Below are 15841 nucleotides of genomic sequence, written 5' to 3' on the forward strand. Positions count from 1 at the left end.
TACAGACTTAAGATATGATCATTTGATTTTAGAAAGGGGGAAAAAAGCGAGAGAGAAAGAGAACAAGGATTGACGCCCTGGGAGCTTTTAAATACATAAATCTCCAATATCAAACCTTCAGGTCTTCTCTGTTTCTCTGAGCTTTCAAAGCTTAGAAGGCTTACACATTTTTGTCTTCCCGCTCCTCAAAAAACAACAACAGTGGGGAGAACGGGAGCATTGAAAATATCCAAGATGGAAAAAGATCCGCCCTTTCCGACCATAGCTCGAGGACGGCAGTTCTCCAGACGTTTTTCATAAACGCAGCCCATAGGTAGCTGTGGCAGCTTGCTCGTTTTTTGTTGCATTCATTGTGGTCGAAGGGAAGCGGAGGAAGGGGTGGAGGTGGGGAAGAGAAACTGTGTCCCTCATGTCTGGAGCGATATGCTGTAAATCAAGCTCAGGTGGCTGCGTCGCCTCTGCAGAAAGGAATCTTCTCCTGAGGCCGCAGGATGAGCCGGGTCCCGCTTGCAGGCTGTTCTCCCTCTCGCCATATTGGGTCCACTCTCTGCTGGAGGAAGCCAGCCGTTCCTAATGGGAGAAAAGGCTCTCCTCGCCTCCGCACTGGGGACCTTTGAGCCGATCGGCTGCTCGCTACTCCCACACTTATAAGCTCCTCTCGGGAACCAAAACGGACAATTCAGCGACTGTTTATGCTGAGTGATGGGGGAAATATTTTTTTTTTAAAGGAAAAGGAAGGGGTGGGGATTTGGAGGGAAGAAAGAGAGGCGAAATTAAATAAACTTAAGGCTAAAAAAAGAAGACTCATGTAGTTAGACTCATGTTTGATATGGCACGAATTCAAAAGCGCATTTGTTTACAGGCAAAATACAATTCATCACCCTAATAATGAAGGGACAGATTCAGCAATAATAAATCAGGCCTGTTTGCCAAGCGATCTGGCCCATCCCCGGGGTTGAAAGAGAGAGTTTGTTCCTTATGGTCTTCTCCACAAACTGATCTGGTCATCTGCGGTCTTAGAAATTGAAGGGCTTTAATAATCTTTGCACGACTTGTTAATCGAGCGTCCTTTCCCATCTTGCGCCCCCACCCACGTCTTTTCTAGATTGGGTGGGCGAGGTGAGGCAATCGAATGTAAATCTTCTATTGGGGGAGGGGAAATAAAATAAATGAAATCCTTTCTTTCCGAAATACCTTTTGATATATCCATAGCAAATTGGTCTCGAAGACCCTCATGCATGGATCTGCGCTAATAAACGAGTTATAATAAATCCAAACAGTAAACAGATAATTTAAAGCTGTGGGGCTTATTTGTTGTAGCAATTGGGTTTAGGATTCTAAAAAACACCGGTATACACAATAGTGCATTTAGAGGGGGACGATTCCACATTCAGCATCTGTTATTTCAATCTGAAAGAGATTGTCGCCATGTTGGTCACCTTGGTAGAAATATTATTAATCTCTTCTCTTTTTCACAGTCTTAAGAAGCTTCCTGATTTCTTGTCCCAATAACATTGCTACCCCCAATATAAAAAAAATAAACACAAGGCGTAGCTAACTACAATGCAAAGAAACGTAACTCTGTATTATTATTTTGCCATCCATACAAACCTTATTATAGCTTGAGTTAGGCAAGTCCCATATATACTTACAGCGACGCGCTCCAGACTGCAGAAAGGCTGCACCCAGCCTTTTAAAACTCATTAATCTGATTTTAAAGAGTCTTATAATGGGAGAAAAAACCCAAATTGGAGCTCCGGAATGCAGCATTTGGAGGAAGATGAAGCGAAAATGGATCGTGGTAGATATTCTCCTGTTCAAAATTAATTTGAGAGTTGATGCCTTATATCAGTGGCGAATAGCTGACTGTTTGGGTATCAAAAACCAACCTTTTAAGACAATTTTCTGGGAAGGGGAAGTCAAAAAGCATATATTTTCTACTCGTGAATTTATTATTTTTTTTTACAGGGAAGGGGTCGCCTAATTTTTCTTCCTGCGCTCCCTCGACTGTATCACATACTGTTCGGATTTCATTTAGAGAAACATAAATTTTGGTTTTGGTTTTGGTTTTGCAGAGGGTTTTGAGTGGAGGGCATGGGGTTTTTCTGTTGTTGGCCAGCCTCTTTGTTCCAGGTGTTTTTTCTATTAGGCTGCCCACCCCAAAATGCTGGCCCTAACCCTCCCACGCCGATTTGACTCACAAAGCCTTCCTGGACCCAGCTGCCCCAGCCTTCTCCCACGTTCGCCTTTCTTCCTAGCGGGTCCTCGAACAAACCCTCCCACCCATTTCACTTCTAGCACCTATATTCTAGAGGGGGGTGGGAAGTAAAGATTTAAAAAACAAACAAACAAAACCCCAGGATCGGAGCTGTCTTTCGGGGTAATGCGAAAAAGAGCAAGATCCCCACCCTGAATACAGGAAAATAAAATCCATTTAGGGAGCAGAAACAGCCTCGCCGTCCTCTTTTTCCTTGTTTACTCGCGTTTCTTGCTCTCTCTCTCTCTTTCCCCCCTTCTTTTCTCAGCCACATTTGATCTGGGAAAGAGCAAGAAGCTTCAAATGTGTTCTTAAAGGCCAGAAGCTGTCAAAGCGTTTGGCCCGGGAAGATTGATCGCGCGCAGGCTTCAGCGGATCTTTGTTTGGAGTAAAAGCAAGAAAATTAAAAAGAGAGAGAGAGAGAGAGAGAGGAACCCAGCCTACATCTTCCAACAGCATGTAAGGCACCCTTTCCCATCCTCCCTCCCCTCCCCTCCCTCCTTCCTTCCTTTCCTGTCAAAGATGCATTAAATAGCAACCCCAATCTACATTTTTTTAAAAAAAATGTGAACAAATTATTGCAATATCTCGGCCCCTCCCCCACCCCTTCCTCAGCCCCTGATCCATATTGTGGGAGTTTATTTGCTTGAAATCAAAAAGGGGTTTTGCTTTTTTTTTTTTGCTTAAAAAAATCACCTTTAAAAACATTCTCTCTCTCTCTTTTTTTTTGCTTAGCTTCACTCCACCTGAAGATGTAATGGTCAGTTTATTGTTTTAAGCGCTTCCAAGCTCTGCTCAGGATTCTGCTCTGAAATGTAACAAGGACTCGAGGTAGCGGATGGAGCACTTTCGGGCTTCGCTGGAATGTATAAATATAGAAAGAGAAGCTCTTCCATCCCACCCCTCTCGCCTTGCAGAAAGCCCTCTTCCAAAAAAAAAAAAAAAGGAGGATGCGCGGCCTTCTTCCTGGTTTGCTTTGAAGAAGAGGAAACCTTCGCCTCGTTCCCACCGTGTCCTTCTGGGTCTTCTTCTCTCCTCCAGCGCTGTCCACCCCTCCCCTCATTTACCTTTTGTAAAATAATAATAATAATAGTAATTGAGGCGATTGAAGAGCTATCCTGTCCAAACCATCGGCATCGCGGAATGAATGAGCAAATGGAATAAACCGTGCGCTCCAAAACGAGATGGTAAGGGCAGAAACGGATAGTCAGTTCCACAGTCCTTAGAGCTCTTTGGTTTAATCTGCAGCCTTATTGCGGTTTTGTTTCGTTTTTTTTAAATCCCTGACATTGACTTTTGACATATTTCACTGGAATCGAGAGGGGGGAAAATACTCGCCGGACCCCATTTTATTGGGGCTACGGGAAGAAAATGCGTCAGCTGATTCCAGTGTCGTTTGTGTGAATGCTCTGGATGTTGTTTTGTGACACCCTCCCCGCTTTTATTTCCTCTTTTGATCGGAACCTGTGTTTGCAGTCCCAGGGTCTAATGGAAATCTGTATCTCCTCTGAACCGTCCGCTTCTGTCAAGACAACTGCGGGGAGAAAGTAGCGACCCACCAGCCTGCGTGCTCTTACTCTTCCCCTAAGAGCGAAGCTGCTGGAGAAATTCCTTCGACACAATGGATGGAGGCAGGGACCGGCGGCCAATTGTTCTCCATACTGTACCCTCAGCTGAAACAGGGAGAGAATTGCGGGGGGGAAAGATGCCAGGTCGTGATCGAGGAGGAGGAAACCCCAACCTTGCCGTCCTTTAATTTTTTCTTAAGGAAGTGGTTAGTCCTTAGCACGGAGTTGGGTCCGGGTTTTGTTGGAGATGGGGGGGGAGGGGGGAGGGGAAAAAACAAACCCAAATCAAATATAAGCAAAGACTCCCTTCCTTGGCATCCCCTGGCCGGGTGGAACTTTTTGTGCTGCGGTGGAGATGTTGGGGGCCCGCGGTGTCACAACTTTGGAGATTAATGGATGACTTCGTTAATGACTCAGGGCGTCCGATGGAGGTGCGCCCGTGATTTGTGAGGTGCAAGGCGCTTGCTTGACAGTCCCAAACAATGAGAAGGGGGAGTGTGCGGAGGGGAGGCAAGCGGGGCAAGGGAGCCTCCCCGGCCAAGCTAAGCATCAGAGGCAGCAGCAACAGCAGCAGCAGCAGCTCAGACAACCCACCCAGGCAAACACACACACACCACACACACACACACACCCTCTCTCTCTCTCTCCCCCTCAGATATCATTTCAGATTAGGAGGCAAAAGGGGGAGAGCGAGCGAGAGAGCGCGCGGCGGAGATACCCTTTCCCCCCTTTTAAAAAGTATAAATAATGCCTTGCTGGCCCCCAATGAGGCGTTCCTTCCCGACTTTTTTGGATCAATCAAACAGACAGTGGCTTCTTTTGATTAAAGCCCAAATTGTCATTGGGCAGAGGCAATCATGTGACAGCCAATTCGGTCCAATTTCAACCTTGTCTCCATGAATTCAATAGTTTAATAGTAGCACGGTCCCCATACGGCTGTAATCAGTGAATTAGAAAAAAAACACCCCACCAGCGATCTTCTATGATATTTTTTTTCCCTTTTCTCTCTCTCTCCCTCTTCCTTTCTCTCTCTCCCTCTCTCTCGGTTTTTTTTTTCTCCCTCCCCCCCCCTTTTCCTGGGCCTTGCTCCCCCCCTCCCCCTCCCAGAAGCGCTAAATAAGAGGGAACTTTTTCTCCAAGGGGGCTGCGAGTTGAAGGCCATGAATTTCGAATTTGAGCGAGAGATTGGTTTTATCAATAGTCAGCCATCGCTCGCTGAGTGCCTGACATCTTTTCCCCCTGTCGGTGATACATTTCAAAGTTCATCAATCAAGAACTCGACGCTTTCACACTCGACACTGATTCCTCCTCCTTTTGAGCAGACCATCCCCAGCCTTAACCCAGGCAGCCACCCTCGCCACAGCAGCAGCAGCCGCCCCAAGCACAGCCCCAATGCCAGCAGCGGCAGCCCAGTGCCAGCCGGCGCCCTCCAGCCTCCGGAATACCCCTGGATGAAGGAGAAAAAAGCCTCCAAGAAAACTGTCCTGCCGCCTCCTTCGGCCTCCGCCACTGGACCAGCCTGCCTGAGCCACAAAGGTCAGTTCAAAGACTTTGCTGCACCTTCAGCCTTCCTGGGACTCAGAGAGATCTCTCTCTATCTCCATATAATCTCCTTTTCTCCTCTCCCACTCCCTCTCGCTTGGATGGGTGCCTCCCTAACTTACGGCACTCCAATCCGGGTTCGCTGGAGGTCTGGTGGGGGATCCACAGGCAGATTCCTCAGAAACCAACCCCGCCGACACCCCTAAATCCCCCAAACAAAGTTTCTTCTTTTTTTCTCCCCCTAACTTGTTTAGCGTGGGATGATTTATTTGAGTTGGAGGTGACCCTCCTCTTGTCTCGCTGTCCTAGAGTTGGGATATTTGACAGTAATGAAGAGTGATAGATTGCTCTTGCTCAGCTAAGCAGCTGATGCATTAATTATAAATTGTTGTATGGCTAATATCAAAGTTTGCTCGGGTATGGGCAGGTTGGGGAGATGGAGGCAAATCAAGTTCCTGGAGCTAAGCGAGGAGGGTGGGGGGAGAAGGAAAAGTGGGTCCAAGAGACCGGGCTCACAGGAGTGCAAACACAATGGATTTACTGCATTCATGGGCGGCCATTTTGTTGCAGTTGAAATTTTAATGCTTTAAGAGAGAAAGACAGAGCCCCCCCCCCCGCTCCAACTAGCTCATTTCCCCCCACCAGGCTTGGATGTTCAAAATCCTAAAATAAGACATTCTCCCTCCTCTCCTCTTCTCTCTCTTTCCCCCTCCTCTTTCATATCTCTCATTCTAATAGTGCTTGTTGTTGTTGTCTCCTTTTAAGCAGAATCTCTGGAGATTTCCGAGAATGGGACCGGGGGCTCCAGGAGGCTGAGGACTGCTTACACCAACACGCAGCTCTTGGAGCTGGAGAAGGAATTCCATTTCAACAAGTACCTCTGCAGACCGAGGCGGGTGGAGATCGCCGCTCTCCTGGACCTGACCGAGAGGCAAGTCAAGGTGTGGTTTCAGAACAGGAGGATGAAGCACAAGAGGCAGACCCAGTGCAAGGAGAACCAGAACAGCGAAGGGAAATTCAAAGGCTTGGAGGATCCCGAGAAAGCAGAAGACGACGAGGAGGAGGAGGAAGAGGAGGAGGAGGAGGAGAAATCCCTCTTCGAGCAAGCCCTCAACAATGTCTCAGGCGCGCTTTCGGAAAGGGAAGGCTACACTTTTCAGCAGAATGCACTAGCGCAACAGCAGGCTGTCACTGTCCACAATGGAGAGTCCCAAAGTTTCCCAGTTTCGCCTTTAACGAGCAATGAGAAAAATCTGAAACATTTTCAGCATCAGTCACCCACTGTTCCCAACTGCCTGTCAACAATGGCCCAGAACTGTGCAGCTGGCCTGAACAATGACAGTCCTGAGGCCCTGGAGGTGCCTTCTTTACAGGACTTCAGCGTTTTCTCCGCAGATTCCTGCCTACAGCTCTCCGACGCCGTCTCCCCCAGTCTGCCAGGGTCCCTCGACAGCCCTGTAGATATTTCAGCTGACAGCTTTGACTTTTTTACAGATACACTCACCACAATTGACTTGCAGCATCTGAATTACTGAGAAATGGCAGACCAACTTTTCCGAAAAGGGTTATTTTCCCCCTCTCCTTTTCCTTTTTTGGGGGGAGCGGGAGGGGGAGGGGGATGACTTGATTTAATTTCTTTCCCTTTTCCTGGTCAGTATTTTCCTGATTATTTTTATTTTTCCTTCTCGGTGTGTTGGAGAGCTTATTTTGCCGTTTGCCTATGACATTTTTAGTTGTGTCCGGTTTTAAACCTAGTCCCATTCTAGGTCCTTCTATGAAAAGCAATATATAAGGCCCGTAAGAAAGTGATCATATCAAAATTGTATCTTCACTTTCTTTTTATTTTTGTATTGCATTAGGATGCGTTGTCATAAGTATTTTTGGTAGAATAAATTCTTGTTTGCTACAAGCATTTTTCTTATCTCTTTATCTCTCTCTTTCTCTTTTTCTTTCCTTCATACAAGGAAGTTAATCTCCGCCCCTCCCCTAGTCCTGAAATAAAATTAAAAGAAACAACACAATTTGGTCACAACCTTCGTCCTTTTTCGTTAGAAATATATTTATTAGGGGGCAAGCCAGCGGTAAATGATGGATTTCCAAAGTTCTCAATATTCAAATAGGGGAGAGAGAAAAAAGAAACCTAAAATAACTCCAAAACTTACATAAAAAAATATCCCCCCTCCCTTGAATGCACATAAGACATGAGAAGCACAAGTTTAAATGTTTCTGTGCTATCGCAAACGTTTTATTATAGTATAGGTTTAATATATCGTAACATTATATAAAAATTCTCTTCTACGTTTTAACTGATACTGTATTATAGGCAGAATATATCATATTATTGGAAGTGGAAACAAAAAGCACTACAGCAAGCCTTGCTGCATAAACGGCCAGAAATCGACAGAAGTGTATACTGGTTTCTACTATTGAACGCTATTTTAAACTATTTCTTTTGCGACCCGTGCCTTGGAAAGGGGGGGGAGGGATGGTGGTGTGGGGAGCCAGAGCTGAGAAAGGAAGGCATTTGATGGATTCCCCAGCTGTCCGAAGGCCCCGAGAAAAGAAACCTAAAAGAGAGGAAATCAGAGGAGAGAATTAAAACACAAGCACACGCGGTTAGGATGTATGCAACGCATATGAAAAATCGCTTTTCAAATCCTGTGGTTTTCGCTAGGTCTACGGAACAAAAGCTGTTGGAGGGCATCGAGTCCTACTGGAACTCGACTAACAAGTGTAGAGTCATGAGGTCCGTTTAAAAGTGCTACCAGGCGGGGATAGCTGTGTGTATTCTCTAATCCGATTTCAATTCGGATTGTTAGCAAAAATCCAATGTGCCTCTTTTCTTCTCCTTCTTTTTTGCCCCTATCAGTAGGTGTTAGCATACATCTTCGTGTGTACGTAGATATGCCAACGTAGATATTTATAGCCCGCTCCTTAAGAACTTCCCCAGATCTTTGCAGGCGCCGATTTCCTGGTTGCTCTCCTCTGCGCGCGTTTGTTGTGGACGCCGTTGGCTTCCCTGTTTTGCAAACCCCCTCTAAGTGGGGTGGCGCTGAGCTGCGTGGGTTATAGCTGGAAAGACTGGATGCAATTCTTCCTAAAGTCATAAATCAAACGCTTTCTGTGAATGAGAATGTCATCAAAGAGATCAATTGCAGGAACACATGCACAAATAAAAATCCTCTTACGTATTTGCTCGGGCTGGGGATCCCCGTCTGAAACCATTAAGCTAGGAGGCGGTTAGTCATAATTCATTTTTATTGCTCTGTTAAAACAACAGCTTGGCTAAGCTTCAGGTGCGGCAGGGAATCCCGGGCGCTCCCCCGCTCTTTTTCTCTGCCCCCCCCCTGCTTTTTGCTAAGGGTTTGCCTGGTTTGTGACACAGAAAATTCCACTCGGGCGTGCATTTCGGAACGTTTTCCTTTTATACTGAGAAGGCAGCGCTCAGGTTTGTTGGGGGGGGGGGCGGGAAGCCTCCAGTTCAAAGAACAAAAGAAGCCTTCCATACAAATCGACTCCCCCCACATCAGATTCTCTTCCCCACCCCCGCATATCAAAACTAGGCCAAGCCCTGCAGATATCCTCTTTCAAAACGAACGAGAGAGAAATTCGAAAGATTCTTTTTCGAACGCAAAGACAGAATGCGCCCTGGCCGCAGGAACGAAGGCCAGAGAAGGGTTTGGTGACGTTCAGAACCACCAGAGGAACCGATTCAACAAAGGCGGATGTAGGGTGACGGTGGGGTGGGGGGAAACCGGTGGGGGGGGGCAGGGCCTGCTCTGGAAAAGGCCTTCGTCTAGCTTAGGGGGCTTTTCTGTGGGCCTGCTCGCGTTTTCCAGAAGGCAGACATGGAATGGGAAACGTGGTTTCTTCGCCACACTGGGAAAGGCGTCCCCCTCCCCCGATCTCCCCGGCCGCCGCCACCACCCCGCCCTCCATGTGTCTCCTTCTGCATTCTGGTAAAACAGAGGAATTGTGTTGGCTTCAGAATGCAAAAGCGTTGGGCCACAGAGACAATATAACAAAAGGGGAAAGAGTTCTTCTGAACAATGGCGGAGAAATGGGGGAGAAAGTGTGGAAGGGAGCAACGAAGCAGCAGGCACGGGAGGGAGGTTTCTGCTCAGAGAAAGGCGGCCAGGAAGGAGAAAGAGAGGGAGAGGATAGGGGCCCAAATGAAATGACCAACTTTTCATAGGGAACAAGGCTTCCTTTAGATCAGGATTTATACCCTGTTTTCAAATCTGGCATGCATCAACATAGTTTTACATCTAAAGCTGTTAGGGAAATATTAAATCCCTACACGGAAGTTCTTTTGTTTTACAAAACGCCGCCTCGTGAATCCACTCCTCGGGCCACGAGTTGGCCACTCATATCGATGCGATCTACTCCCAGACCGTCGTGCCTGGGAAATACGTGACTGTGCGTGCAATGAGTAGAATGGAAATCAATGGGGCTACTCGTAAAGGGAACCCTGTATCCTTCCTTCCAGTAAATTGAAGAATATATAAATATTACTCCTAAACACACACACACACACACACACACACACAGAGAGAGAGGGGGGGTGACTACAGGGCCAAACGGAAGTGTTTTTAAAAGTCCCACTCAGAGCGAGTTTAGCTCTACCAAAGGAAAGCCAGGAAGTACGCACGAGACTTTCAAAGTCTCACAGCCAGATTCAGGGCATGTTTGTCTTAGTAAACAATGCATGCTTATCAATATTTTGAGTGGGCCTCGTTTTTGAGAGAGGGAGAAGGAAGAAAGGGGAAGCTGGAGAACAGCCTAATCCAGATCAGCAGCATTTTAGGAATGAAAATAGTATTGTTGATTCAGAGGGACTAGGGTGGTACGGAATCATACATGGTGTGTGTGTGTGTGTGTGTAGATAACATAGAATCAACAGCCATTAACACACTAATGCTAAATATTGGGCTGATTTCGACATTTGCAATATGAAAGCATAAGAAGCCCGCATACTGTAATTATTTCCGGACTCCGGCAGGCAAAGTTTGCCCTCTTTCCAGTCAGGCCTGTTTTCCTTCCTGCATTGCAGGGGGTTGGACTAGATGACTCTTGGGGTCCCTTCCAACTCTACCATTCTACGATTTTATGCTGAATTCTGTGCTGTTGAGCCCTCCCTGCTCACCTCTCCTTTTTGTGCAGATGAAGTCCCCGTGGGACCCACCACCTCCCCACATCCAACCCAGGGGCTTTCCTCCAGGTTTAAGCTGACCCTGCCTTTCCTCTGGGGCAGGTCTAGCCCCACCGAAAGCCAGGCGTCTCTCCTGGCCCCACGGACTTGAGCTGAATCAGGGATTTACATCTCCGAGAAGAAAGCACTTGCGGTCCTCGTGAGGGAATCCAGAGAGGCCTCTCCCAACTCCCGGCCATTTGTTTCCCTCGGCTCCCTCTCTCCCTCCTCGGAAGGAGGGCGGCAGCCTAGTGATCAAGCGCCTGGAGGAGCGCTGTCGACCCCCTCGCCCCTTCCTCCAGACAGTCTCCTCCCCCTAACCGCTGGCCATGCCATCCAGAGGGCTGCTATTTTAAAGACTCGCATCTTTCTAGACCTCATGGTTTCAACCCGTGGACACTCCTTGGGAGTGGGGGGAGGGAGGCAAAGGTTATACGTGAGAAGCGGGGTGGGGGAACAAAAGTGGATGGGAGATGAGAAAGAGGAGAGGCCTGACAGTTTGCACAGGCGCTCTGGCGGCTCAGCTGCCGGAGAGAACCTGAGAAAGCTTCCCTGGCAACCTTTGTAAGCGCTTCCTTCCTCTAACCGCGCCCAGCAGCGTCGGATCGTCTGAAAAAACCAGCAACCCAGTACCCCGTCGCCAGGCAGGCACACTACCGCCTCCGTTTCAGCCCAGGCTGCCGGCTCCAACTGCCCCCCACTGACTCCCTGTTTCCAGGAGCCAACGGCGCCATTCCCGTGCGTTAAAGCCAACCACGCTGCCCGCAGCAGCAGCAACAATGGCGTTGCCTTGCAGAGAGCCTCATTTCCATGCAAATAACCGCGAGAGAGAGGCTGGACCAAGCGCATTTTAACTCTTGCAGGTTCGCGCGCGCACGCCGGGGTCTGTCTGAGGACGCATCGGCAACTGGCAGAGCTTAGCTGCCGGCCTCCTACCTCTCTCCATGCCCCCAAACCTCCCCCAGCCCCCTTGATCTCTCTCTCTCCCCCCCCACCTCTTCTTCACACACAGCAACCCCAGACTGCTGTAGACTGCCCAAGGCAGACAATAATGATCCAAGCGATCTAACTGTAGCCGAGAGGGTTCAGCCTAGCTGTGCTCTCTCTCTTTCCCTGGAGAAAGCAGCAGCAGCAGGAGCAGCTACCCAACTGGGGACGCCCTGCGCGGGTCCCTTTGCTTACCTGCCAAGCCCAGGCTGTCCCTTCGTAAATCCATGCAAGAGCAGCCCCCTCCGGCGGCGGCTCTGTGCTTGCTGCTGCTGCTGCTGCTGCTTCAGGCTGAGCGCCTGGGCGCGCACTGCCTCTCCGGCCCGGCTCTCAAACCCCAACGCGCTGACTGGGGACGGGGGAGGAGATGGGGGGTGTGGAGAGAGAGAAGGAAAGAGGGAGAGAGGGAGGGAGAGAGGGAGGTGGTGGTGGCTGCGCGTCACCTTGATGGAGGAGCGCTCGGAATTTAAATGCCACAGCCAGGGTGATCCATCACCAGGAAGGAGCAGGGCAACTTTGGCAGGAGGAGCAGCCATTGGCTGCCGCCCTCACGTGGCCGCCGTCTCACTGTACATTCATATCATTTTTCTTCTGGCCCCCATGGAGGAAGTGAGAAAGTTGGCACGGTCACCCAGGACTCCGAAGAGCCGGTCAACCGGTGATAGATGGACACGGCGAGGATGAATTCCTTCCTCGATTATCCGCCCATCCTCAACGGCGAGTCCGCCACTTGCTCACCCCGGGCTTACCACCACCACCGCCACCACCACCACCACCCCGACCATGGGATTACCACAACCACGTTCCAGTCCTGCGCTGTCAGTGCCAACAACTGCAACGGGGACGACCGCTTCCTCGTGGGCAGGGGGGTCCAGATCAGCCCCCATCCCCACCACCAGACTGCTACCTACCAGCACCACACCAACCTGGGGATGTCCTACGCCCACCCGAGCTGTGGGCCCACCTACGGCGTGCAGAACTTCGGCGCGGGGGGCTACAGCCACTACCCACTCGCTCAAGAGGCAGAGATTAATGGGGGCTTCCCCCAGTGCGCTCCTGCGCTCTACTCTGGAAACGTCTCGTCGTCCGTGGTTCAGCAGCCCCAGGTTTATGCTGGGGGCCCCGTGGGCTCTGCTCAGTACATCCACCCCTCTTATGGGGACGAGCAACAGAGCCTGACCCTAACCAATTACAGCCACCCCCTGTCTCCACTTCATTCGAACCACCAGGAAGGCTGCGGTTCCCCTTCGTCGGAGACTTCTCCTCCCGCCCAGACTTTCGACTGGATGAAAGTGAAGAGGAACCCTCCCAAAACAGGTGAGTCACCTGCCTGAGCGATCACTCTGGACTTTGGAAAGTTCGGGCCAGAAGTTTTCTTCTTTTTATTATTATTTTTGTGAGGTGGACGCGGAAGATCAGCATTTTATGTAGATGCAGATCAACTTGATGGTCCCAGGTATGATGGGAACAGGTATGGTTGGGATCCTGAAGCGTACCGGTTCTCCAGACATGGGAAGAAGGCCGTGTTGTGATTTGGGGTTCGTATTATAACGCTCAGTTTGATGTGTTTGTGTCACAAAGCAGCCAGTGGTCAGATCTCCCCTGATCTAGGTGAGTTCAGTTGCTGGATTACTGGACAGGCGGACACTAAGAAGTTAGCCCATGTGCACTCGCTAGGTCTTTACTTAGGAATAAGCAGGTTTCCGATTGGCCCACAAAGTTCCTTTCGCTTTAAGAGCTCATTCTCCATGGTTTGTACCTGCGCGCGCCTGCCTATTGATTCATGTCACCTATAAATCATTGCTTCGAGTTAACGCTTCTGATGTGGGTTGTTGTTGCTGTTTTCTTTCTTTCTTTCTTTCTTTCTTTCTTTCTTTCTTTCTTTCTTTCTTTCTTTCTTTCTTTCCCTCTCTCTCTCTCTTTCTCTCTCTCTCTCCTCTCCCTCTAGGGAAAGCTGGCGAGTACGGTTATGTTGGCCAACCCAACACGGTCCGGACCAACTTCACCACCAAACAGCTGACGGAGCTGGAGAAGGAATTCCACTTCAACAAATACTTAACCCGGGCCCGCAGGGTGGAGATCGCCGCCTCGCTGCAGCTGAACGAGACTCAGGTCAAGATCTGGTTCCAGAACCGCAGGATGAAGCAGAAGAAGCGAGAGAAAGAGGGCTTGCTCCCCATTTCTCCGGCCACCCCAACAGGAAGCGAAGAGAAAGCGGAGGAGTCCTCGGAAAAGTCCAGCCCATCCCCCTGTACCCCTTCGCCCGCCTCCTCTACCTCAGACACTCTGACTACCTCGAATTGAAAGACACGCTGCTCCTCATTCTCCCTCTAAGGCACAATCTAAGAGTCAATTTATTGTGTTTCGAACTTATCCCCTTGTTTATTTTCCGACTCTCACGCAATTGGCGGAGAGAGCAACCCAAACGCTCACCCTGAACCCTTTGATCTGGAGACAAGTCTCATTGATTTGAATGGAACACTCTCACAAATTTAGCAACTTTGAGGCTGAGATCCTATAAGGCCTGCAAGCAAGCTCTCTGGAAGCCAACACGCCTGAGTAGGCAGGCCACAGGACTGCGCTGTTAAATCATCCCTAAATCCCATGAAAAGGAGCGGGATAGGACTTTGTGACTATTTTAAACTCAGTTGATTTCAATGGGAGCTGGCTCACGTTGTCTGGGTTGTGGCCCAGGAGTTTAGGACCTCACTCTGAGTAGCCTATTCAGTATCACTCACTAAGCCTGCCTCAGCTCCTCAGAGTTGATCTGTTTTCATCTCTCTAAAGACTGTATTGTGGGAACAATCAAGAGAATTTGTTAGATCAAAATCGAGTTGCCAAAGACATTGCTACTGTTTTCTCCTCCAACCAAAGACCTGTCAGACCCAAATTCACGAATAGATGCACTATTGAAAGCGTTTACACGACTTCGAGAACTTTCACCACTTTAATTTAATGTCTCTTGTCTTCTCGTGTGTATGAGTTTTGTTGGTTGTAAATACTTTGTCCCAGAGATTTATCTTTTTACGGATTTTCTAGAAATGTTTAGATAAGATGATGAGCTTAAACAGGGTGGTTACATTCTCAACACTGGATTCGATTTTATAGCGAAAAGTGAGGATGTCACGAACGAAAAGTTCTTCAACTCAATCAGATACCTCAAAAATCATAGGTTGCTACTATTTCTTTGAACAAGCTAGAAAAGAAAGTGGAAATTGCACTAGGTTTTTAAAAAATAAACCTTGCTTATTAGTGTCTATCCCCGCTTTAAATCCCCTCCTTCCCGAACTCTGTGCTGGATCATTCCCAACCCCCAATATTATCATTAAAAAGGGAGAGGGGAGATCCCCCCACCCCCAGGAAACGTTCCTTAGACTTGAAGTCTTTTCAGCCCAATTCCTGAATGTGATGAATGGCCAAACGAATGTATATTTTATGTGATTCGTGGATGGAACTTGCATGATGCACAACCGCTTGGATGTACTCAGTGAAAATAACACTGAGTTCTATCAGTTGTCATTTGTGATGGAGTACTTTCTGATTTTTTTCTGTACAATCATCCAAGGTTCTGAGATTCTGTGTTTAAAAAGACAAAAGAAAAGAAAAGAAAGGAATCCAGAGCAGAATTTTACGGGTCCTACAAATCTCTGTAATAAATATATTCATATCTCAGGTTTTTACTTTGCTTCGGTATCTTTTGGAAAGCGGAGTCCGGGGTTGAGGTTAAGCTTTCGGCACCCTTTCCAGTTCCCCCGGAGTGGCTTTTGATCGGCTGCTCAGATATCCTCCTCAGATATCCCTACATCGAATTATTCGCGCCCTTTGACGGCACATTATGTACAGTACCCCGAGATTATACAAAGTAGGTCTCTTAATCAATAGAAAGAGAAAGATCCATGTTTATCTTCTGCAATTAAGAGAAAGGCGAAGGAAGCGGAGCTATTTTTGAACCATACTTGCGGGAACTTCCTGGGTCAAGGGCTAACCTTTTCACCCCGAACTGAATATTGACCTGTGTGTAAACAGAGTCCTCTTCAAAAGCAGAAGCTGTCTTCGGCCGGTCTTTCCTCACATCACAAGCCACCAGTTAAGAGAGTCACATTTCATTATCCCTGGGTATAAAGCTGTCCAAGGAACCCCCAGCGTCACTCCCGGCCTTCTAAATCGTCAGTGACATCTTGAAGGCACAAAGCACGATAAAAGTTCACAGAGGGAGAAAGAGGGAGGGAGAATTCCTTCTTGACCCAACTCCGATTCCTGCGTGGTCTGCAGACAATTTCCTAACCCAAGTATGTT

At 48.5% G+C, this 15841-nt stretch overlaps 2 protein-coding genes and 1 long non-coding RNA gene across 3 annotated transcripts; 2 read left to right on the forward strand and 1 right to left on the reverse strand.

Annotated features, from left to right (window-relative positions):
* The first annotated feature begins 3367 nt into the window (after nucleotides 1-3367).
* Nucleotides 3368-7276, forward strand: HOXA2 (homeobox A2). The gene is made up of 3 exons (XM_083405090.1): nucleotides 3368-3888; nucleotides 4933-5361; nucleotides 6136-7276. The coding sequence occupies exons 1-3, from the start codon at nucleotides 3879-3881 to the stop codon at nucleotides 6900-6902; spliced, it is 1206 nt and encodes a 401-aa protein (XP_083261216.1). The 5' UTR covers nucleotides 3368-3878; the 3' UTR covers nucleotides 6903-7276.
* A 129-nt stretch (nucleotides 7277-7405) lies between these two features.
* LOC310660479 lies at nucleotides 7406-11865 on the reverse strand. Its single transcript, XR_014503394.1, has 2 exons — nucleotides 11741-11865; nucleotides 7406-8488 (listed from the first exon to the last, which is right to left on the reverse strand). It is a non-coding gene; the product is annotated as an uncharacterized lncRNA (long non-coding RNA).
* Nucleotides 11866-12210: 345 nt separating this feature from the next.
* On the forward strand, nucleotides 12211-15217 carry HOXA1 (homeobox A1; the record flags this gene model as incomplete). Its single annotated transcript, XM_083405156.1, has 2 exons — nucleotides 12211-12862; nucleotides 13494-15217. The coding sequence occupies 2 exons, from the start codon at nucleotides 12211-12213 to the stop codon at nucleotides 13847-13849; spliced, it is 1008 nt and encodes a 335-aa protein (XP_083261282.1). The 3' UTR covers nucleotides 13850-15217.
* Between the last annotated feature and the right edge of the window lie 624 nt (nucleotides 15218-15841).

This window comes from Podarcis tiliguerta, assembly GCF_965153285.1.
Source record: "Podarcis tiliguerta genome assembly, chromosome: 12".
Classification (NCBI taxonomy): Eukaryota; Metazoa; Chordata; class Lepidosauria; order Squamata; family Lacertidae; genus Podarcis; species Podarcis tiliguerta.